General features: G+C 51.2%; 1 protein-coding gene across 2 annotated transcripts in view; it reads right to left on the reverse strand.

The window, feature by feature from the left end:
* Positions 1 to 997: 997 nt before the first annotated feature.
* LOC140455284 (kinesin light chain 1-like) overlaps positions 998 to 24,487 on the reverse strand; it is a 43,564-nt gene continuing 20,074 nt past the window's right edge. The window contains exons 2-10 of one of the 2 annotated variants that reach the window (XM_072550040.1): positions 21,153 to 21,244; positions 15,948 to 16,199; positions 14,853 to 15,083; positions 8,082 to 8,157; positions 5,375 to 5,603; positions 5,182 to 5,269; positions 4,585 to 4,686; positions 2,092 to 2,265; positions 998 to 1,160 (exon numbers count right to left, since the gene is read on the reverse strand). In XM_072550040.1, the coding sequence (XP_072406141.1) occupies positions 1,038 to 1,160; positions 2,092 to 2,265; positions 4,585 to 4,686; positions 5,182 to 5,269; positions 5,375 to 5,603; positions 8,082 to 8,157; positions 14,853 to 15,083; positions 15,948 to 16,187 (1,263 nt within the window). In that variant the 5' untranslated portion in view covers positions 16,188 to 16,199; positions 21,153 to 21,244 and the 3' untranslated portion in view covers positions 998 to 1,037. The remainder of the gene's footprint in view (positions 1,161 to 2,091; positions 2,266 to 4,584; positions 4,687 to 5,181; positions 5,270 to 5,374; positions 5,604 to 8,081; positions 8,158 to 14,852; positions 15,084 to 15,947; positions 16,200 to 21,152; positions 21,245 to 24,487) is intronic. The other variant, XM_072550031.1, reaches the window with a different exon arrangement.

The following is a 24,487-nucleotide window of genomic DNA, read 5'->3' on the forward strand; positions in this document are numbered from 1 at the left end:
TCTCCCCCTTCACTAAATAATTCACATCATACTGTCTCCTTCACGTGAAATGCCATTAAACATTAGTGAAGGTTAGAAAGCGAAAAGAGGGAGGGGCGTGGGGGGGAGAGACAGAGGGAGGGGCGTGGGGGGAGAGAGACAGAGGGAGGGGCGTGGGGGGAGAGAGACAGAGGGAGGGGCGTGGGGGGAGAGAGACAGAGGGAGGGGCGTGGGGGGAGAGAGACAGAGGGAGGGGCGTGGGGGGAGAGAGACAGAGGGAGGAGCATGGGGGGGAGAGAGACAGAGGGAGGGGCGTGGGGGGAGAGAGACAGAGGGAGGGGCGTGGGGGGAGAGAGACAGAGGGAGGGGCGTGGGGGGAGAGAGACAGAGGGAGGGGCGTGGGGGGAGAGAGACAGAGGGAGGGGCGTGGGGGGAGAGAGACAGAGGGAGGGGCGTGGGGGGAGAGAGACAGAGGGAGGGGCGTGGGGGGAGAGAGACAGAGGGAGGGGCGTGGGGGGAGAGAGACAGAGGGAGGGGCGTGGTGGAGAGAGACAGAGGGAGGGGCGTGGGGGGGGAGAGAGACAGAGGGAGGGGCGTGGGGGGGGAGAGAGACAGAGGGAGGGGCGTGGGGGGGAGAGACAGAGGGAGGGGCGTGGGGGAGAGAGACAGAGGGAGGGGCGTGGGGGGAGAGAGACAGAGGGAGGGGCGTGGGGGGAGAGAGACAGAGGGAGGGGCGTGGGGGGAGAGAGACAGAGGGAGGGGCGTGGGGGGAGAGACAGAGGGAGGGGCGTGGGGGGAGAGACAGAGGGAGGGGCGTGGGGGGAGAGACAGAGGGAGGGGCATGGGGGGAGAGACAGAGGGAGGGGCGTGGGGGGAGAGAGACAGAGGCAAGAGGTTCCAATGGAGAAATAGAGGGAAGGAGTTTCAATGGGGAGACAGAGATGGGTTTCGATGGTAAGTGAACGAGAGATTAGTGAAGTTTGATTTTGTAGTGGGTATTTATTTCTCTCATGGTCTTCAATTTGCTTGATAAACGCTCTGTTCTCAGGACCCAGGTTTTAGAATATGTTTGGGAATGTACCGTTGACGGATCCAAATTCCTTTTCATGAGCACGTGTCAGGATATCCTTGTACAGAGTCTCAGCCTCTTTGTACTTGCCTTGTTTCAGATAGCATGATGCCTGCCAGAGAGAAATCAGTGACCAGCTTAGTACACCCACTTTGAACTCTGAGAGCAGGAGGGGCAGTGTGAACACAGTGCCCTGCTATCACAACTAATGCAGGCCAGTATCCGGCAGGAGCAGGTGCCAACAGGTCTGACTGACAAGGGGATAGCTGTACCCAGGGACAACCACCTTCCTGATCATCACCTCTCTCCCAACGTGGAAATATACAACTACCAACAGCTACCCTTTCCGTGCACCCAATCCACCCTGGAATTCTTGAGCTTCCTCATTCATCCAACATATCATGTCTTTCGGAATCCTTCCCAGCTCCCTGCCAGTCTCCACATCAGTGCCCTTCCACAGGGACATCAGGGCAGGATCAGTGTACAGAGGGGGTTAGTCACAACAAAGCCAAACCATCATGTACCAGCTCCCCCAGCCCCACTAACACCCCGCACTCCCTCAGATTTCCCCACATTCTTCTGTTATCCTATTTCCCCACTCACAAAAACCCTCAATACTCACTGACCTCTCTCAGTACCCCATCCTTTTGCACTGTACTCCCACAACATCCTGCTACACTGCTGCTCTTTCCTTATACACCCCACCACCCACTGCTTTCCCACAAAGCTCAGTTTCATTCCCAACACCTCGCTGCCATTCACTTCTTCACCGAGCCCCTGCCCACACCCAAATTGCCCTGTCCCAGCCCCACCCCCTCAGCCTCACTCACACCCCTCAGCCCTGCCCACACCCCTCGGTCCTGCTCCCCCAGCCAGGGCTCAGCCCTGCCCACACCTCTCGGTCCCGCTCCCCCACCCACACCCTTGGCCCTGCCCACACCCAGTGGCCCCTCCCATGTCCCACAGCCACCACACCCCCTCCATTGGACCCCACCCACACCCCCCATTGGGCCCCACCCACCGGTCTGACCGTGACAGCTTACCAGATTGTTCTTGGTCTTGGCCACATTTGGGTCATCAGGTCCAAGCCGAGACTCATAGATTTCCAGGGCACGTCTGTAATAGTACTCCACTTCCTCATACTTGCCCTGGTTCTGACACAGCAGTGCCAGATTATTCAGCTGTTTGGCTACATCAGGGTGATCTTTGCCCAGGACCTATATAAGGAATACACCATGTCGGACAGCTCAGTACATCCACATCACAGATCAGTGCTGAAGCCACAATTATTCACAAAATACCACTGGCACAGTGAGACACAACATGAAACTGCAAGTACAAACACAATCTGTCATTCAACATGATCAGGGCTAATCCTCGATCTTATTGCCATATTCCCACTTTCCCCAAATATGTATTCCCTACAGTGTGGAATGTGACCACTGAGACTGTACTAAGCTTCCAAAGGACATCTCACCCTGTCCCCATAAATGTCCCACCGGTAATCGACCTAGCCTTCACCCCCCCCACAACTGCAGACCCTCTATGGGAGGTCTATCCTTCCTTAGGTAGAGAGACCGAACCTGTATGCAGTGCTCCAGGTGTGCTCTCACCAAGACCCTGTATAACTGCAGGAAGACATCACTATTTCTCAATTCCAATCCTTCCTGCACTGGAGGGCATTGTATCATTTACCTTCCTAATTGCTTGCTGCAATTGCCTGTCTAATTTCATTGACTAATCTATTAGGATTCCCAGATCCCTTTATACATCCACACTTCCCAATAGACCACCGTTTAAATCATAGTCTCCTTTTCTGTTCCTTCACACCAATTTGGATAACTTTCACATTTAGTCACATTGTATTGTATCTGCCATGTGTTTGCACACTCACTCATCATGCCGAAATGGCCTTGAAGTCTCCATGCATTCTCCTCACAAACCACAATCCCACCCAGTTTTGTATTCAGTTGCATTCAGTTCCCAAGCCAAGGTCCTTTATATATATTGTGAATAGCTGTAGCCTAAACACCCGTCCTAACAAACCTACGGTCACTGCCTACAATCTGAAAAAAAGAGCTATTTGCTCACACACTGTTTCCTAACTGTCAATCAATTCTCAAAACATGCCAAAATATTACCCCCATTGTCTGTTAATATTGCCCACTAACCTCTCGTGAGAGACCTTATGAAAAGCCTTCTGAAAATGCAAATACACCATATTCACTGGTTTGCCTTAACTATTCTACTTACTTCCTCAAAAAACCCCGGTATATTTGTGAAGCACTTCCTTCAAGTTCCTTCCTGTCTTGTACCCCCGTGTTTCAGTCATGCTGCATGGTATTTGTGTTCTACAGTGAACACAGACACTATAACTGGTCAAACTTTCTGCCATGTACTCATTTCCCGTAGTAATTCTCCAATTTCCCAGTCTAAGGGACTCAGTGCTAATCTTGTTGATTTCAATATTTTCAGAGACTCGTTCACTTGTCTGTATACTCCCCACTTGACTTGCCTCATGCTGCAATTTCGCCTTTTGTTCTTTGTCGGTTTCGAAACCTGCACAATCTTCTGCCAGATCATAATGTTCACAACATGGCTGTGGTTTCCTTCACTTTGCTACCAATGTTCACTTCTCTTGTGAACAACACTGGTGTTTCCTTCTGAGAGTATTCTTTTCGCAATAGCTTTGTTAAATGGGATTAAAGATCTCCTTAAAGGCCAGCCACTGCTTTCAAACGTCTGGGTTTTTTAAAATGATTTTTCCAGTTAATTTTAGTCAATGTTGGCCATAATACCTTGTAAGTGCCAATTTGAAGCTAAAGACAACAGTTCCAGATTCAGGCTTCTCACTCTCACTCTGAATGTGGAAAGATACCTATAGGCTCCTTGATGATGTGATCATGAGTTATTTGTGGGTCACTGCACAGTGGCAGGCAGCTTTTAAACTTGTAAACTCTACCATCCAAAGGACAACGGTAACAGACACACAGGAACTCCAGCACTTACAAGATCCCCTCCAAATCAGACAACACCGTGACTTGGAAAATTATTATCTTTTCTTCAGTGCTGCTTGGTAAAATACCTGGGACTCCCTTCTGAAAAGCTCTGTGGACATCAAGGACTGAAGTGGTTTAGGGATGGGCAAAATGGTGGCTCAGCAAGGGATACCTGCAGTTCATGAGTGAAGAATCAGAAACCTGGCCCCTGAGAAGGCACTACCCAAAGAATCTGTCCTCAACATATTTTATGTACACATTCACCAGGCTACACAGAAGACTCAAAAGTGCGGCCCTCCCTCAGCACTGACCCTCCGACAGTGCGGCACTCCCTCAGCACTGACCCTCCGACAGCGCGGCACTCCCTCAGCACTGACCCTCCCACAGTGTGGCACTCCCTCAGTGATGGTGTAACGTTATCTCCCTCTGCACTTTGAAGCAGTTTGAGGTGATATTTCTGTATTGTTGTGAATGGTCTGACAGCACCATCCTGTAACTGACCGTTATCACACGACACTGCAAGTGCAGGACGCTTACCTTCTCCCGGATTTCCAACGCTCTCTTACACAGAGGCTCTGCTTCCTTGTACTTGCCTCGCTTGCCGTACAGAACGGCGAGATTATTCAGCGTCGCTGCTACCTGCTCACAACAAACAGCAATCGGTCAGTCAACAAGCTCTTCAAGCTGGGACCCCCTGCTCCCTGAAACCCAACATTATCATTCACAACAAGAAAACTACGCGCTTTCCTCTTTAACTGACCCCGTCCTGTCCCTGTCCTGGGAGGATTTGATGGGGACCATGTCGAGGGAGCTTTACTCCATATCTAACCCCGTGCTGTCCATGTCCCTGGGGTATATGACAAAGGTGGGGAGTGGGGATGAGGTTGGGGGTGTGGGTGGGGTGGAGTGCAGATGGGGATGGCTGGATGAGGAATGAGGGTGAAGCCAGATGGGGTACAGGTGGGTGTAGTTGGGGGGAGCCGAGTGGGATGGGGGCAGATGGTGCAGGGGTGGAGGCCATGGGGCAGTCGATGTGAAGTTGGGTCGGAGAGTGCAGGTCTTGGGGTGGTTGTTTGCTCAGGACCCGATCCCACATGCTGCCTCCCGGTCTCCCCAGCAGCATCCTCCACTTACAGCTGGGTGGTCCTTGCCCAAGGTCTTCTCTCTGATGGACAGGGCATCGTTTAACAGATGGGCAGCCTCCTTGTATTTATTCTGGTCCCTGTGTAGAGATATGAGAGAGATGCTTCAGCACACATCAGAAACGGACAGCACTGAGACACAGGCTGCCTGGCAATGTGTACCCCATGCCCGGTGTAGTGCTCACCTGTACACCAGTGCCAGGATGTTGAGCATGGTCGCTACATCAGGGTGATCATGGCCTGAAGTCTTCTCCAGATCCTCCAGTGCCTGCTTGCAGAGGGGCACTGCCACCTCATAGCGTCCCTGAGAGGCGTACTGGATCACCAGGTTGTGCAGGGTCCTCAGGCGGGCTGGGATTTCATAGCCACCCTGCTGAGCAGCTGCAACAGCACTGCTGCCATGAGGGTGACTGACTGTGGCAGAGAGAAACACACAGAGGAGCTGTGAAATATACCACGGAGAGCCAGGCTGGATGTGAGAGAGGAAGTGGGGGGTGGGGGGGCAGGGAGAACCCAGAGAGGAGGGGGGGATGGGACCCAGAGAGAGGAGGGTGTGGGGAGGACCGAGAGAGAGGAGGGTGTGGGGAGGACCGAGAGAGAGGAGGGTGTGGGGAGGACCGAGAGAGAGGAGGGTGTGGGGAGGACCGAGAGAGAGGAGGGTGTGGGGAGGACCGAGAGAGAGAGAGAGAGAGGAGGGTGTGGGGAGGACCGAGAGAGAGGAGGGTGTGGGGAGGACCGAGAGAGAGGAGGGGTAGGGGAGGACCGAGAGAGAGGAGGGTGTGGGGAGGACCGAGAGAGAGGAGGGGTAGGGGAGGACCGAGAGAGAGGAGGGGTAGGGGAGGACCGAGAGAGAGGAGGGGTAGGGGAGGACCGAGAGAGAGGAGGGGTAGGGGAGGACCGAGAGAGAGGAGGGGTAGGGGAGGACCGAGAGAGAGGAGGGGTAGGGGAGGACCGAGAGAGAGGAGGGGTAGGGGAGGACCGAGAGAGAGGAGGGGTAGGGGAGGACCGAGAGAGAGGAGGGGTAGGGGAGGACCGAGAGAGAGGAGGGGTAGGGGAGGACCGAGAGAGAGGAGGGTGTGGGGAGGACCGAGAGAGAGGAGGGTGTGGGGAGGACCGAGAGAGAGGAGGGTGTGGGGAGGACCGAGAGACAGGAGGGTGTGGGGAGGACCGAGAGAGAGGAGGGGTAGGGGAGGACCGAGAGAGAGGAGGGTGTGGGGAGGACCGAGAGAGAGGAGGGGTAGGGGAGGACCGAGAGAGAGGAGGGTGTGGGGAGGACCGAGAGAGAGGAGGGTGTGGGGAGGACCGAGAGAGAGGAGGGTGTGGGGAGGACCGAGAGAGAGGAGGGTGTGGGGAGGACCGAGAGAGAGGAGGGTGTGGGGAGGACCGAGAGAGAGGAGGGTGTGGGGAGGACCGAGAGAGAGGAGGGTGTGGGGAGGACCGAGAGAGAGGAGGGTGTGGGGAGGACCGAGAGAGAGGAGGGTGTGGGGAGGACCGAGAGAGAGGAGGGTGTGGGGAGGACCGAGAGAGAGGAGGGTGTGGGGAGGACCGAGAGAGAGGAGGGTGTGGGGAGGACCGAGAGAGAGGAGGGTGTGGGGAGGACCGAGAGAGAGGAGGGTGTGGGGAGGACCGAGAGAGAGGAGGGTGTGGGGAGGACCGAGAGAGAGGAGGGTGTGGGGAGGACCGAGAGAGAGGAGGGTGTGGGGAGGACCGAGAGAGAGGAGGGTGTGGGGAGGACCGAGAGAGAGGAGGGTGTGGGGAGGGACCCAGAGGGGAGGGGGAGGGACCCAGAGAGGAGGGGGAGGACCCAGAGAGGAGGGGGAGGGACCCAGAGAGGAGGGGGAGGGACCCAGAGAGGAGGGGGAGGGACCCAGAGAGGAGGGGGAGGGACCCAGAGAGGAGGGGGAGGGACCCAGAGAGGAATGTTACCAGCTCATTCAGCAAGGAAACAGAGAGAGACCCAGAGAAAAGCTAAAATTGTTCCTTTGTTTAAGACGACAACAGGGATAATTTGGCAAATTACAGGCCGGTGAGCCTTACACCAGTGGTATGGAAATTACTGGACAAGATTCTCAGGAACAGGATTGACTCACATTTGGAAAAATACAGACTTATTAGTGAGAGGCAGCATGGCTTTGTGCAAGGGCAGTGGTGTCTCACAAACGTGATTGAGGTTGTTGAGGAAGTGACAGAGATGATTGAAGAGGGCAGGGTGGTAGATGTTGTCTATATGGACTTTAGCAAGACTTTTCACAAGGTCCCTCATGGCAGGCTGATACAGAAAGCAAGGGATCGTGGTGAGCTGGTAAGATGGATACAGAACTGGCATTGCCATAGAGTGTGGTGGTGAAGAGTGTTATTCTGACTGGAGATCTGTGATGGGTGGTGTCCCACAGGGATCAGTGCTGGGACCTCTGTTGTTTGTTACAGATATAAATGATCTGGTGGAGAACGCAGGGGGCCTGATTAGTAAGTTTACAAACAACACAAAGATTGAGGGAGCTGTGGATAATGAGGAGGATTGCCAGAGGATACAGCAGGATGTAGACAGACGAGAGGCTTGGGCAGAGAAATGGCAGATGGAGTTGACTCTGTGTAAATGCAAGCTGAGGCATTTTGGAAAGTCTAATGCAGGGAGGGAGGTATACAGAAAATGGCAGAACCCTCAGTAACATTAACATACAGAGGGATCTAGGCATACAGGTCGACATTTCCCTGAAAGCACAGGAGAGTGGGAGGGAGGGAGTGGGAGGAGAAAAAGAGTAGTGAGAAGAGGATGAGAGGATGCCGAAGAGGGAGGAATAGAGCAAGTGTGAGAGAATGAATAAAACAGGGAGGTAGAGAGAATCTGAAGAACAGAGATAGAGAGAGAGTGCAAAATAGAGAGGAGCTCACTTCCTGTGCCATGCTCTTCCTCCTCAGGAAAGAGATCCTCCAGTGAATCCTTCGAAGAGTCACCTTCCTTTTCTTCCTGCATTTCAAACAAACCCAGGCAATCAATATCAAATCAAAAGGAGGGAGGCATGCAGGGAATAAAGCAAGAAGTGTGCTTTGGGAGTGAGGGGTCAGGCATTGGGGCCAGGTCGACGTTTCTGGGGGGTCGGGATGGGAGTTCGGAAGGGCAAAGGGTCAGAGGAATGGGGTCAGGGTGAGTGTTTGGGGAGTTGAAGGGTCGGGGTGAGGGTTTGGGGTGAAGGGTCAGGGGATGGGCTTGGGGTGAAGGATCGGGGTTAGGGTTGGGGGGGGAGGGTCAGGAGATGGGGTTGGGGTTAGTGTTTGGGAATGAAGGGTTGGTGTTTAGGGTTTAGAGGGGTGAAGGGTCAGGTGGATGGGGTCAGGGTTGAAAGGTCAGGGTTAGAATTTGGGGGAAGAGTCAGGGTTACGGTTTGGGGGGGGGGAAGGATTGGGTTTAGCGATTGGGGGTGAAAGGTCTGGGTTTGGAGGGGGCAAGGGTTGGTGTTAGGGTTTTGGGGGTGTCAGGGTCTGGGTGAGGGTTTGGGGGGGTGAAAGGTGGGAGGACGTGGTCAGGTGAGGGTCTGGGGGGGGTGAAAGGTGGGAGGACGTGCTCGGGGTGAGGGTTTGGGGGGTGAAAGGAGAAGTGGAGGAAAGCAATCTGGGGACATTCCCCATAAAAAGATAATAAAAACAGAGAAAATAAACCACGAGAGCAAACTAGCGAGGAAGATAAAAAGTTACAATAAGAGCTTCTTTAAATATATTAAAAGAGGGAGTGGTCAAAGTGAACTCAGGCCCCGCAGAAAATGAAACTGGGCAGATGGGTCTGGAGATCGGGTTAGCATGGCAGAGGGACTGAAACTGTACTTTGCACTTTACAAAGGAAGAATCTTAGAACATCTCATTAATCCGACAGAAAACAAGAGAAATTAAATGCCATCACCATCACGAGGGATGTAATTTCTGATAAACTAATGGGGGTAAAGGCAGACCTATACCCTGGCACCAAGGGCTTGCATCTTTGGATCCTAAAGGAGACAATGGATGTCTTGGTTGTAATTTTCCTAAAGTCCTTCAATTCTGGAGAAGTACCAGAAGGATTGGAAAACCGCAAATGTGACAGCCCTGTTCAAAAAGGGAGGTGGTAAAAAGCAGGTAATATCTATTGTTCGGAGCAGGTGGAGGCAATTGAGGCCTTTGAGCCCACTCTGCCATTTAACATGACCAGGGCTGATCTTATCTTGGCCTGAACCCCACTTCCTGCCTGCTCCCCTTTATCCCACTTTTCATCAGAAACATATCAATTTGCTCCTTGAATCTGTGGATTGATTCTGTCCCCACTCTGCACTCTGGGGCAGTGAGTCCCACAAACTGACAACCCCCTGGGAGAAGGTGTTTCTGCTCCTCTGTGGTTCGAATCTCCCTCCTTTCACTCGACATCAATGACCTCTTGTTCTAGACTGCCCCACAAGGGGGCAGCATCTGTTCCACGTTCACCTTATCAATTCCCTTCCGTATTTTATACCCCTCAATCGGATCCTTCCTTATTCTCTTGAACCCCAGTGAGTACAAGCCTGGGCTATTCAACTGCTGCTCATAGACCAGCCCTTCCATCCCTGGGATCAACCTGGTGACTCTCCTCTGAACCACCTCCGGTACCTCCACATCCTTCCACAAGTAAAGGCACCAAAACTGGACACACTACTCTAGATGTAGTCTCACCAGCACCTCATACAATTGTAAAAACACTTCTTCTTTAATCCCAGCAATCTTGCAATAAATGTGGAGAATCGACCCTTTGGGTATAAGCCCTTCATCAGGAAATTTCTGAAATGTTGATTCTCCTGCTCCTTGGACGCTGCCTGACCTGCTGTGCTTTTCCAGCACCACACTCTCGACTCTGATCTCCAGCATCTGCACTCCTCACTTTCTCATCTTGCAAAAGATGTCAGGATCCCAGTTGCCTTTCTCCTATTATATACTGCACCTGCCTAACCACTTGCTGTGATTCGTGCACAAAGACACCCAGATCCTTCTGCACTGACAGACTCTGAATCGGTTTCCCATTTAAATAATCACATGCCCTTTTATTTTTCCAGTCAGTCTCACACTTGGCCAACATTAACCTCCAGCTGCCAGATTCTGCCCCATTCTCCCAGGCTATCTGTAAACCCTTTATCACCTCATCACAGCCTATTTCCAAACTATTTTAGCACCATCTAAAATTTTACTATGTTGCACTCTGTCCCTGCTTGCAGCTCATTTATGTAGAGTGTAAATTGTTGAGGTTCATGAACTGAACCCTGTGGCACCTACTAGTTACAGTTCACTGTCCAGAGAAGGACCCATTTATCCTGACCCTCTGCTTTCTGTCAGTCAGCCAATCCTCTATCCAAGCCAATAGTCTAGGCCTAACCCTCTGGGATCTAACTTTCTGAATCAGTCTTTTGTGCGGCACCTCGTCAAATACCTTCTGGAAGTCTAGATATATCACATCCACCAGATCCCCATTATCCACCTTGCCAGTTATATTCTCGAAGAACTCCAATAAGTTTGTCAAGCACAACCTGCCCTTTATGAAACTGAGCTGACATTGGCGAATTGAGCTTTATTTTTCAAGTGTTCAGTTATCTCCTTCTTGATGATTGATTCCAGCAACTTCCCCATTACAGAGGTCAAACTATAAGACCATAAGACCATAAGACATAGGAGTGGAAGTAAGGCCATTCGGCCCATCGAGTCCACTCCGCCATTCAATCATGGCTGATGCGCATTTCAGCTCCACTTGCCAGCGTTCTCCCCGTAGCCCTTAATTCCTCTAGACAACAAGAACCTATCAATCTCGGCCTTGAAGACATTTAGCGTCCCGGCTTCCACTGCACTCCGTGGCAATGAATTCCACAGGCCCACCACTCTCTGGCTGAAGAAATGTCTCCGCATTTCCGTTCTGAAATGACCCCCTCTAATTCTAAGGCTGTGTCCACGGGTCCTAGTCTCCTCGCCTAACAGAAACAATTTTCTAGCATCCACCTTTTCAAAGCCATGTATTATTTTGTACGTCTCTATTAGATCTCCCCTTAATCTTCTAAACTCCAACGAATACAACCCCAGTATCCTCAGCCGTTCCTCATATGCTAGACCTGTCATTCCAGGGATCATCCGTGTGAATCTCCGCTGGACACGTTCCAGTGCCAGTATGTCCTTCCTGAGGTGTGGGGACCAAAACTGGACACAGTACTCCAAATGGGGCCTAACCAGAGCTTTATAAAGTCTTAGTAGTACATCTCTGCTTTTATATTCCAACCCTCTTGAGATAAGAGACAACATTGCATTCGCTTTCTTAATCACAGACTCAACCTGCATGTTTACCTTTAGAGAATCCTCGACTAGCACTCCCAGATCCCTTTGTGCTTTGGCTTTATTAAGTTTCTCACCATTTAGAAAGTAGTCCATTCCTATATTCTTTTTGCCAAAGTGCAAGACCTCGCACTTGCTCACGTTAAATTCCATCAGCCATTTCCTGGACCACTCTCCCAACCTGTCTAGATCCTTCTGTAGCCTCCCCACTTCCTCAGTACTACCTGCCTGTCTACCTAACTTTGTATCATCGGCAAACTTCGCTAGAATGCCCCCGGTTCCCTCATCCAAATCATTAATATATAATGCGAACAGCTGTGGCCCCAGCACCGAACCCTGCGGGACACCGCTCGTCACCGGCTGCCATTCTGAAAAAGAACCTTTTATCCCAACTCTCTGCCTTCTGTTAGATAGCCAATCCTCAATCCATCCCAGCAGCTCACCTCGAACACCATGGGCCCTCACCTTGCTCAGCAGTCTCCCGTGTGGCACCTTATCAAAGGCCTTTTGAAAGTCCAGATAGACCACATCCACTGGGTTCCCCTGGTCTAACCTACTTGTTACCTCTTCAAAAAATTCCAACAGGTTTGTCAGGCATGACCTCCCTTTACTAAATCCATGTTGACTTGTTCTAATCAGACTCTGCTCTTCCAAGAATTTAGAAACCTCATCCTTAATGATGGATTCTAGAATTTTACCAACAACCGAGGTTAAGCTGATTGGCCTATAATTTTCCATCTTTTGCCTTGATCCTTTCTTGAACAAGGGGGTTACTACAGCCATCTTCCAATCGTCCGGGACCTTTCCTGACTCCAGTGACTCTTGAAAGATCTCAACCTGGTTGAGAACTAACTGGTTAATAGCTTCCCTTTTTGAATAAAGGTATCACATTAACGGTTCCAATCCATGAGGACCTTTCCAGAATCCAGGGAACTTTGGAATATCATATCAAATACATCTACTATCTCTGCTGCCACCTCCTTTGATACCCTAGGGTGCAGGCCATCAAGACCCAAGGACATATCTGCCTTTAATCTCATCAGTTTACTAAATATCTTCTCCTGGTTATAGGAATTTCACCAAGTTCCTCTGTAGCAACTGCAGCTTTTGGAATTTATGAAAAACAGTGACAAAATATTGGTTTTGTGATTTTGCCATTGCTGAGCTTTCCCTTTATTACCTCAGATTTCCGTTCTCTAAAGGGCCAAACTTTCACTATTCATTTCCTTGCCGTGTACTTAGAGAAGCTTATTGTGGGAAAAATGCTGGAATCAATTATTAAGGAATTAATTGCAGCATATGTGGAAAATCATAATCTAATCAAGCAGAGTCAGTGTGACTTTGGTAAAGGGAAATAGTAAGCCTCAGAGTGGATGGAGGGGAACCAGTAAATGTGTTGCATTTGGACCTGCAGGAAGCTTCCAACAAGGTACCTCACAAAAGGTGAAGTCACTGTGTTAGAGCCTGTGGTGTTAGAGGTTGTGTATTGGTGTGGATAGAGAACTGGCTGATGGGCAGGAAACAGCGAGTGGGGATAAGGGGATCGTTTTCAGGCTGGTGACCTGTCACCAGTGCACTTCCACAGGGATCACTGCTGCACGAAACACAGAAAGCTAGCACCAGGTACAGCAGGTAATCAGGAAGGGCTAATAGAATGTTGGCCCTGATTTCGAGGGGGTTGGTGTATAAGAGTAGGGGAGCCTTACTGCAACTGTACAGGGAGCTGGGGAGAGCACATCTGAAGCACTGTCAGCAGCTGTGTTCCTTATTAAGGAAAGATATCAGTTCATTGGAGGCAGTTCAGAGAAGGTTCACTGGGATGATCCCTGATATATTGTCACAGAATCATACAGTGCAGAAATAAACCCTTCAGCACACCATGTACATGTTGACCAACAAACACAAGTAGCATCATTGTGGGATTGTTATATCAGAGACACGGGTTCAAATCCCGTCAAGGCAGATGCTGGAATTTGAATTCGATAAAAATCTGAATCAAGAGTCTGATGGTAACCACAAAACCATTGCTGATTGTCAGAAAACCCCATCTCATTCACTCATCTCCTTTGGGAAGGAAAATGCCAGCCTTACCTGGTCTGGACTAAATGTGACTCCAGACCCACAGCAACATGGTTGACTCTTGAAGTCACAGCAACGTACAGCACAGAATCAAACTCTTTGGTCCAACTCATCCATGCCGACCAGATATCCTAACCTAATCTAGTCCCCTTAATTACTCTCTGGTTTGGGCAATAAATAGCAATGCCTACATCCTATGAGTGAATAAAAACTCTATTTTTGAAGAGGCTCCCCTGTTTTTGATGCGCTTTTCCTGATATCTGCTTCCTTCTTTTTCTTTATCAGACTCCCAAATTCCCTCTCAAATGCAGGCTTCCTCGCCCCTGTCCTTCACTCTTGAAGGAACACATTGGCTCCAGACTGACGGATTGTCTAATGGGCAAAGGCTAAAATGGCAGCGGACTCTACTCCCTGGAGTTGAGAAGAATGAGGGATGGTCTTATTGAAATGTATTGAATTCTAAAGGACCTTGACAGGGTAAGGGTGTTGGGTGGGGGGGCTGGGGGGGCGGGGGTGGGGAGAGGGGTAATCTGGTTTGGAGGGGGGTGAGGGATTTGATGTGGGGCGGTGAGGACTGGGGAGGGGTGAGGGGTGAGGACTGGGGAGGGGTGAGGGGTGAGGACTGGGAGGGGTGAGGGGTGAGGACTGGGGAGGGGGAGAGGGGTGAGGACTGGGGAGGGGGAGGGGTGATGACTGGGGAGGGGGAGGGGTGATGACTGGGGAGGGGGAGGGGTGATGACTGGGGAGGGGGAGGGGTGATGACTGGGGAGGGGGAGGGGTGATGACTGGGGAGGGGGAGGGGGAGGGGTGATGACTGGGGAGGGGGAGGGGGAGGGGGAGGGGGAGGGGTGAGGACTGGGGAGGGGTGAGGACTGGGGAGGGGTGAGGACTGGGGAGGGGGAGGGGTGAGGACTGGGGAGGGGGAGGGGTGAGGACTGGGGAGGGGGAGGGGGAGGGGTGAGGACTGGGGAGGGGGAGGGGGAGGGGTGAGGACTGGGGAGGGGTGAGGACTGGGGAGGGGTGAGGGGTGAGGACTGGGGAGGGGTGAGGACTGGGGAGGGGTAGGGGAGGGGTGAGGACTGGGGAGGGGGAGGGGGAGGGGTGAGGACTGGGGAGGGGGAGGGGGGGGGAGGGGGGGAGGGGGGGAGGGGGAGGGGGGGGGGGGGGAGGGGTGAGGACTGAGGGGGAGCGGGGAGGGAGAGGTTCTGGGGATTAGGGAAGAGGTGAGGCTGGGTGTAGTAGGAACCCTTGCTGGATCCCCAGCCTGAGACTCACAGAGGGAGAGAGGTCATCGTCGTATTTCTTCAGCTGGTTCATGAACTCGAGGTGCCTTTTCTCCTCCTCGAGCTGAGCCACTGTTTGTTCACTTCGCTGGAGTTTCTGCTGGGTATTGGCCAGCTCATCCCTCAGCCACTGGTTCTCCTGACACAGCCGGCGGACCTGAGCTCGTAGCTTCTGCTTCTCAGACTCCACTGTGTTCAGGTGGGTGCACAGAGCCATCATGACCTGGACAGGAGAGAAAGCAGGCTCTCTCAGCTCGGGACACCTCACCACCCCCCTCTCCCCCCCAGTCCCAACCCCTCACCACCCCCTCTCCCCCCCAGTCCCAAACCCTCACCACCCCGTCCCTCACACCCCCCCCAGTCCCCCCCCCCCCCCCCCCACAATCCCCACTTTCCCCCCCGGCCTTCCACTCCCTCCCTTGTCCATTTCTCTCTTTCCCTCCTCTGGCCCCTCCACCTCTCTCCTTCCTCTGTTCCCCTCTCTTGCTTTCCCTCTCTCCATCACAACCTGACTCCCTCCACCATGGCGCCAAACACGAACAGACCCCCTCCTCTCCAATCCACAGCACCTTCCCCACACACCCCCTCCCTGGCAAACACTCCTCCTTTGTCTGTCTGCCTGTCTCTCTCTGGGTCTGTCTCTCTCTCTCTCTCTCTCTCACACACACACACACACACACTCCCCCCTGCCCGAATTCCCCTCCCTGGCCCATCCCTCTCTCACTCCCCGGCCCCTCCCCCTCTCACTCCCCTGGGCCCCTCCCCACCTTCTCCTACTCCCTGGGGCCCCTCCCTCTCTCACTCCCCGGGGCCCCTCCCTCTCTCACTCCCCGGGGCCCCTCCCCCTCTCATTCCCCGGGGTCCCACCCCTACCTTCTCCTACTCTCCGGCCCCTCCCTCTCTCCCTCCGCGGTTTCCCCTCCCCCTCCTTCTCCCTGGTCCCTCCCTCTCACCCTCCGCGGTTTCCCCTCCCCCTCCTTCTCGCTGGTCCCTCCCTCTCTCCCTCCGCGGTTTCCCCTCCCCCTCCTTCTCCCTGGTCCCTCCCTCTCCCCCTCCGCGGTTTCCCCTCTACCTCCCCCACTGGTACCTGAGCCTCTCCGAGCCCCAGCTCGATCATCTCCACGGACTTCCTGATGAGGTTGGATTTCTCATGCACCAGATTGGCTTCCTCATCCTTCTTCAGGCAGCTGATGGTCTCGAGCAGACTGTGCAGGATGGAGTTATGTTCATTCTTCAGAGCCTCCAGGCCCTGCATCACCACCTTCGTGTTGGAAATGATATCCTCCTGACTAAGTTTCTCATCGCGTGGGTAAACCATTGTGGACATGTCCTGGGGACCCTGCAAAAGAAAAGGTACAGCTTACAGAGGAGTATTAGCCTGCCCCCGCAGCAAGAGCCCAGTGACACTGTCACAGAGCAGGGGGACTAACCAGCTCCCAGTGAGGGCCCAGTGATACTGTCACAGAGCAGGGGGACTAACCAGCTCCCACAGTGAGGGCCCAGTGACACTGTCACAGAGCAGAGGGACTAACCAGCTCCCACAGTGAGGGCCCAGTGACACTGTCACAGAGCAGGGGGACTAACCAGCTCCCAGAGTGAGGGCCCAGTGATACTGTCACAGAGCAGGGGGACTAACCAGCTCCCACAGTGAGGGCCCAGTGACACTGTCACAGAGCAGGGGGACTAACCAGCTCCCACAGTGAGGGCCCAGTGACACTGTCACAGAGCAGGGGGACTAACCAGCTCCCAGAGTGAGGGCCCAGTGATACTGTCACAGAGCAGGGGGACTAACCAGCTCCCAGTGAGGGCCCAGTGATACTGTGACAGAGCAGGGGGACTAACCAGCTCCCACAGTGAGGGCCCAGTGATACTGTGACAGAGCAGGGGGACTAACCAGCTCCCACAGTGAGGGCCCAGTGATACTGTGACAGAGCAGGGGTACTAACCAGCTCCCACAGTGAGGGCCCAGTGATACTGTGACAGAGCAGGGGGACTAACCAGCTGCCAGTGAGGGCCGAGTGATACTGTGACAGAGCAGGGGGACTAACCAGCTCCCACAGTGAGGGCCCAGTGACACTGTCACAGAGCAGGGGGACTAACCAGCTCCCACAGTGAGGGCCCAGTGATACTGTGACAGAGCAGGGTGACTAACCAGCTCCCACAGTGAGGGCCCAGTGACACTGTCACAGAGCAGGGGGACTAACCAGCTCCCAGTGAGGGCCCAGTGATACTGTCACAGAGCAGGGGGACTAACCAGCTCCCACAGTGAGGGCCCAGTGACACTGTCACAGAGCAGGGGGACTAACCAGCTCCCAGTGAGGGCCCAGTGATACTGTGACAGAGCAGGGGGACTAACCAGCTCCCAGTGAGGGCCCAGTGATACTGTCACAGAGCAGGGGGACTAACCAGCTCCCACAGTGAGGGCCCAGTGACACTGTCACAGAGCAGGGGGACTAACCAGCTCCCAGTGAGGGCCCAGTGATACTGTGACAGAGCAGGGGGACTAACCAGCTCCCAGTGAGGGCCCAGTGATACTGTGACAGAGCAGGGGGACTAACCAGCTCCCAGTGAGGGCCCAGTGACACTGTTACAGAGCAGGGGGACTAACCAGCTCCCACAGTGAGGGCCCAGTGATACTGTGACAGAGCAGGGGGACTAACCAGCTCCCAGTGAGGGCCCAGTGATACTGTCACAGAGCAGGGGGACTAACCAGCTCCCAGTGAGGGCCCAGTGACACTGTCACAGAGCAGGGGGACTAACCAGCTCCCACAGTGAGGGCCCAGTGACACTGTCACAGAGCAGGGGGACTAACCAGCTCCCAGTGAGGGCCCAGTGATACTGTGACAGAGCAGGGGGACTAACCAGCTCCCAGTGAGGGCCCAGTGATACTGTCACAGAGCAGGGGGACTAACCAGCTCCCACAGTGAGGGCCCAGTGACACTGTCACAGAGCAGGGGGACTAACCAGCTCCCAGTGAGGGCCCAGTGATACTGTGACAGAGCAGGGGGACTAACCAGCTCCCAGTGAGGGCCCAGTGATACTGTGACAGAGCAGGGGGACTAACCAGCTCCCAGTGAGGGCCCAGTGACACTGTTACAGAGCAGGGGGACTAACCAGCTCCCACAGTGAGGGCCCAGTGATACTGTGACAGAGCAGGGGGACTAACCAGCTCCCAGTGAGGGCCCAGTGATACTGTCACAGAGCAGGGGGACTAACCAGCTCCCAGTGAGGGCCCAGTGACACTGTCACAGAGCAGGGGGACTAACCAGCTCCCACAGTGAGGGCCCAGTGACACTGTCACAGAGCAGGGGGACTAACCAGCTCCCACAGTGAGGGCCCAGTGATACTGTGACAGAGCAGGGGGACTAACCAGCTCCCACAGTGAGGGCCCAGTGATACTGTGACAGAGCAGGGGTACTAACCAGCTCCCACAGTGAGGGCCCAGTGATACTGTGACAGAGCAGGGGGACTAACCAGCTCCCAGTGAGGGCCCAGTGATACTGTGACAGAGCAGGGGGACTAACCAGCTCCCAGTGAGGGCCCAGTGACACTGTTACAGAACAGGGGGACTAACAAGAGCCCAGTTTGAGCTGCATGGAGAGGCTGGATAGGCCGGGGCTATTTTCCCGTGACTGTTGGAGCCTGAGGTTTATAAAATCATATGGGGAATGGATTAGGTCTTTTTCCCGGTTTCAGTGTCCAAAACTAGAGGGTATAGGTTTAAGCTAAGAGGGGAAAGATTTAAATAGGACCTAAGGGGTAATGTTTTCACGCAGAGGGTGGTGCATATATGGAATGAGATGCCAGAAGTAGAGGTGGAGACTGGTACAATTACAGCATTTAAAATGCATCTGGATGGGTATATGAATAGGAAGGCTTCAGAGGGATATGGACAGAGTGCTGGCAAATGAGACGAGATTAATTTAGAATTTAATCCCACCAACATTCTTGTTAATCTTTTCCAAACCCTTCAAATTTCAGAACATCCATCCTATAGCACTGAGACCAGAATCGAACGCAGTATTTGAAAAGTGGCCTAACCAATATTATGTACAATCCAATGTAACCGCCCAACTCCTATACTCAATGCACTGACTAATAAAGACAAGCATACCAAACGCCTTCTTCACTATCCTGTTTACCTCTGACTCCACTTCCAAGGAACTATGAACCTGCACTCCAAGGTCTCTTTGCTCAGCAACTATCCCCAAGACCTCATCATTCATCACTTACTCCTCAGATGACAGGCCTTTCATCCCTGGGATCGTTCTTGTAAACCTCCTCTGGACCCCTTCCAAAGTCCTTCCTTAGATATGGGGACCAAAACTGCTCACAGTATTCCAAATGTGGTCTGACCAGAGCCTTCAACAGCCTCAGCAATACATTGAATTTTAACTCTCCTGAAATGAAAGCTGACTTTGCTTTTACCTTTCTAAGTGCTGACCGAACCTGCATGTTAACCTTAAAAGAATCCTAAATTAAAACTCCCAAGTCACTTAGTGTTTCAGATTTCTGAAAACTTTCTCTGTTTAGAAAATAGTCTATGTCTTTATTCTTCCTACCAAAGTTTAAACCTCACACTTGCTCACATTGTACTCCATCTGTCAATTCTTTACCCACACTCAGCCTGTCCACGTCCTTCTGCAGCCTCCCCATTTCCTCAACACTATTTGTCCCTCCACCTTGCTCTGTGTCATTTGTAAACTTAGCAACAAAGCCCTCAGCTCCTTCTTCCAAACTGTTAATGCAGAACATGAATAGTTGTGGTCCCAACATGAAATTCTGTGGAACTCCATTGGTCACCAGCTGCCATTTGAAAAAGGTTCCTTTCCCCCCACTTTCTGCCTTCTGCCAGTCAGCCAATCCTCTATCCATTTCAGTACCTTGCCCCTACCTTTTTAACAGCCTCCTGTGTAGTACTTTGTCAAAGGCCTTCTGGAAATTCAAATAGATCACATCCACTGACTGTCCTTTCTCTAACTTAATCATAATCTCCCCAAAGAATTCTAACAGATTGCTCAGGCATGATCTTCCCTGGGAAAAGCCATGCTGACTCAGCCCTACTTTACCACAGATGTCCATGTACTCGGCAATCTCATTTTAATGGATTCCAAAATCTTATCAACAACCAAGGGCAGGCTATCTGGCCGACAGTTTCCTGTCTTCTGTCTCCCTCCCTTCTTACAGTAGCTATTTTCCAATCCTGAGTCCGTCCCTGACTCCAGTGATTCCTGAAAGATTACCACCAATGCCTCTATAATCTCCAGAAATATCTTCATCAGGTGTGGTCTGTATGATTTATCCATTTACAGACCTATCAGCTTCTCCAGCACCACCTCCTCAGTGACGGCCACTACACTCATTCCACCCCTGACTCTCGAAGTTCTGGTACATAGAACATAGAACATTGCAGCGCAGTACAGGCCCTTCAGCCCTCGATGTTGTGCCGCCCTGTCATACTGATCTGAAGCCCATCTAACCTACACTATTCCATGTATGTCCATATGCCTGTCCAACGATGACTTAAATGTACTTAAGTTGGCGAATCTACTACCGTTGCAGGCAAAGCATTCCATACCCTTACGACTCTCTGAGTAAAGAAACTACCTCTGACATCATTCTTATACCTATCTCCCCTCATTTTAAAGCTATGTCCCCTCGTGTTTGCCGTCCCCATACTTGGAAAAAGGCTCTCCCTGTCCACCCTATCTAACCCTCTGATTATCTTGAAGGTTGAGGTGATTATTAAGTCACGTCTCAACCTTCTTCTCTCTAACGAGAACAGCGTCAAGGCCTTTCTTCCGAACCAGGCAACATCCTAGTAAATCTCCTTTGCACCCTTTCCAAAGCTTCCACAGCCTTCTTATAATGCGGTGACCAGAACTGTTTACAATACTCCAAGTGCAGCCGCACCAGAGTTTTGTACCGCTGTAGCATAACCTCCTGGTTCCGGAGCTCAATCCCTCTATTAACAAAGGCCAAAACACTGGTATGCTGCTAGTGTCTTCCATCAGGAAAACTAATGCAAAGTCCCAGCTCAGTTACTCTGCCATTTCTTTGTTCCCCATTACTATTTCTCCAGCCTCATTTTCCAGCAGTCTAATGTCCACTCTTCCCCCTCTCTAACCTTTCAGATACCTAAAACAAAAAACTTTTGTCATCTTCTTTTATATGACTAGCTGACTTACTCTCAGAGTCAAAGCACGGAAACAGACCCTTCAGTCCAACCAGTCCTTGTCAATCATAATCCCAAACTCAACTAGTCCCAGGATTTCATCATCTCCTCTCTTACCACTTGTTCAGTTGTCCTCGGAGAAGGTTCAGAATATTCTCAATGGGGAGGGGGACCAGCAGGTGGTCATGTACACATTGGAATCAACGGCACTGGAAGAGAAAAGGGTGGGATTCTGAGGAGAGAATATAGAAAGCTATGCAGGAATTTACAACAAAGGTCCTCGAGGGTCATAATATCTGAATAACCTTAGTGTCATGAGCTACTAAGGGTAGGAATTGGAGCATAGAGCAGATGAATGCAAGACTCAGGAGCTGGTGCAGGGGAGAAGGATTCACATTTTTGGTTTATTGAAATCTGTTCTGGGGTAGAAGTGACCTGGATAAGTAGGACAGATTGCACTTGAATTGTAAGGGGACTATACAGTGGCAGGGAGATTTGCTACAGTTGCTTGAGAAGATTTAAACCAGGAAAAAAAAAAGCAGGTGGGTTTGGGACCCAGGGAAATGGTGAGGAAAGAGATTAGTCTGAGACTTGTACAGTTGGGAAAAGGAGCAAGTCAAACAGTCAGGAACAAAGCAGTGAACAATGAAAGGGGGCAAGAGAGGAGGGGGAGTGGCATTTTTGATTAGGGATAACATTATGACTGTACTTAGGGATGATCTTCCTGGAAATACATCCAAGGAAATTAATTGGGTGGAAGTGAGAAATAAGAAAGAGATGATCACCTTATTGAAATTGTACTATACCCAATAGCCAGCAGGAAACTGAGAAACAAATTTGTAAGATTTGTAAGAATAATAGGGTTGTTATATTCGGTGATTTTAACTTTCCAAACAGAATGGGATTGCCATAGTGTTAAGGGTTTAGATGGAAAGGAATTTGTTAAGTGTACAGGAAGGTGCGTGATTCAGTATGTTGTTGAACCTACTAGAGAAGGTGAAAAACCTGACCTACTCTTGGGAAATAAGGCAGGGCAGGTGACTGAGGTGTCAGTGGGGGAGCACTTTGGGGCCAGTGACCATAATTCTATTCATTTTAAAATAATGATGGAAAAGGATAGACCAGATCTAACAGTTGAAGTTCTAAACTGGAGGAAGGTTAATTTTGATGGTATTAGGCAAGAACTTTCAAAAGTTTACTGGAGGCAGTTGTTTGCAGGTAAAGGGACGGCTGGAAAATGGGAAGCCTTCAGAAATGAGATGATGAGAGTCCAGAAAAAGCATATTCCTGTTCGGGTGAAAGGAAAGGCTGGTAGGTGCAAGGGCTGCTGAATTATAGAGAAATCGAAGGTTTGGTCAAGAAAAAGGAGGAAGCATTTGTCAGGTATAGACAGCAGAGATCAAGTGAATCCCCAGAAAAATATGAAGGCAGTAGGAGTATACTTCGAGACAGAGTAATACAGCATGGAAACAGGCCCCTTGGCCCAAACTGTCCACATTTGGTCCATATCCTTCCACAGCCTTCCCAACCATATATCTATCCAAATGTTTTTAAAATGTTGCTATTGTATTTGCCTCAACCACTTTCTCGGACAGCCTATTCCACACACGCACCATTCTCTGAGTGAAGAAGGTGCCCCTCAGGTCAGTTTTAATCTTTCTCCTTTCATCTTAAACCTATGCCCCCTAGTTTTCAACTCCCCACTTAAAAGGGAAATCAGGAGGACAAAATGGGGACATTTGATAGCACTGGATTCTCCCTAACCCTATTTGCCAAAGGGACTTCATAATACATTAAGGACAATGGAAAATGAGGGGGACTTCGGGCCCCTCAAAGATCAGCAAGGCTGCCTATGTGTGAGACTGCAGCAAATGGGGGAGAGATTAAACCAGTATTTTGTATCAGTGTTTACTGTGGAGAAGGTCATGGAAGATATAGGGAAATAGATAGTGACATCTTGAAAAATGTCCAGATTACAGAGGAGGAAGTGCTGGATGTCTTGAAATGCAAAAAAGTGGAAAAATCCCCAAGACCTGATCAGGTGTACCTGAGAATTCTGTGGGAAGCTAGAGAAGTGATTGCTGGGCCTCTTGCTGAGATATTTGTATCATCGATAGTCACAGGTGAGGTGCTGAAAGACTGAAGGTTGGCAAATATAATGCCACTATTTAAGAAGGGTGGGAAGGACAAGCCAGAGAACTGTAGACCAGTGAGCCTGTCATTGGTGGTGGGCAAGTTGTTGGAGGGAATCCTGAGGGACAGGATATACATGTATTTGGAAAGGCAAGGACTGATTAGGGACAGTCAACATGGTTTTGTGCGTGGGAAATCACGTCTCACAAACTTTACTGATTAATGAGGGCAGAGTGGTGGACGTGATCTATATGAACTTCAGAAAGGTGTTTGACAATGCGGAGGTTCCTCATGGTAGACTGGTTAGCAAGGTTAGGTCACAGAGGCATAGAGATGTACAGCACGGAAATAGACCCTTCTGTCCAACTCGTCCATGCTGACCAGATATCCCAACCCAATCTAGTCCCACCTGCCAGCACCCGGCCCATATCCCTCCAAACCCTTCCTATTCATATATCCATCCAGATGCCTTTTAAATGTTGCAATTGTACCAGCCTCCACCACTTCCTCTGGCAGCTCATTCCAGACACGTACCACCCTGAGTGACAAGGTTGCCCCTTAGGTCTCTTTTATATCTTTCCCCTCTCACCATAAACCTGTGCCCTCTAGTTATGGACTCTCTCCGCCCCAGGGAAATGACTTTGTCTATTATCCTATTCATGCCCTGCATGATTTTATAAACCTCTATAAGGTTCCGAACGCTCCAGGGAAAACAGCCCCAGCCTGTTCAGCCTCTCCCTGTAGCTCAAATCCTCCAACCCTGGCAACATCCTTGTAAATCTTTTGTGAACCCTTTCAAGTTTCACAACATCTTTCCGATAGGAAGGAGACCAGAATTGCACGCAATATTCCAACAGTGGCCTAACCAATGTCCTGTACAGCCACAACATGACCTCCCAACTCCTGTACTCAATACTCTGACCAATAAAGGAAAGCATATCAAACACCTTCTTCACTATCCTATCTACCTGTGACTCCACTTTCAAGGAGCTATGAACCTGCACTCCAAGGTCTCTTTGTTCAGCAACACTCCCTAGGACCTTACCATTAAGTGCATAAGTCCTGCTAAGATTTGCTTTTCCAAAATGCACATTTATCTGAATTAAACTCCATCTGTCACTTCTCAGCCCATTGGCCCATCTGGTCCAGATCCTGTTGTAATCCGAGGTAACCCTCTTCGCTGTCCACTACACCTCCAATTTTGGTGTCATCTGCAAACTTACTAACTGTACCTCTTATGCTCACATCCAAATCATTTATATAAATGATGAAAACACTGAGAGAACTAGCCATTTGGATACAGAACTGACTTGAAGGTA

The sequence above is a fragment of the Chiloscyllium punctatum genome, chromosome 3 (assembly GCF_047496795.1).
Source record: "Chiloscyllium punctatum isolate Juve2018m chromosome 3, sChiPun1.3, whole genome shotgun sequence".
NCBI classification, from domain to species: domain Eukaryota; kingdom Metazoa; phylum Chordata; class Chondrichthyes; order Orectolobiformes; family Hemiscylliidae; genus Chiloscyllium; species Chiloscyllium punctatum.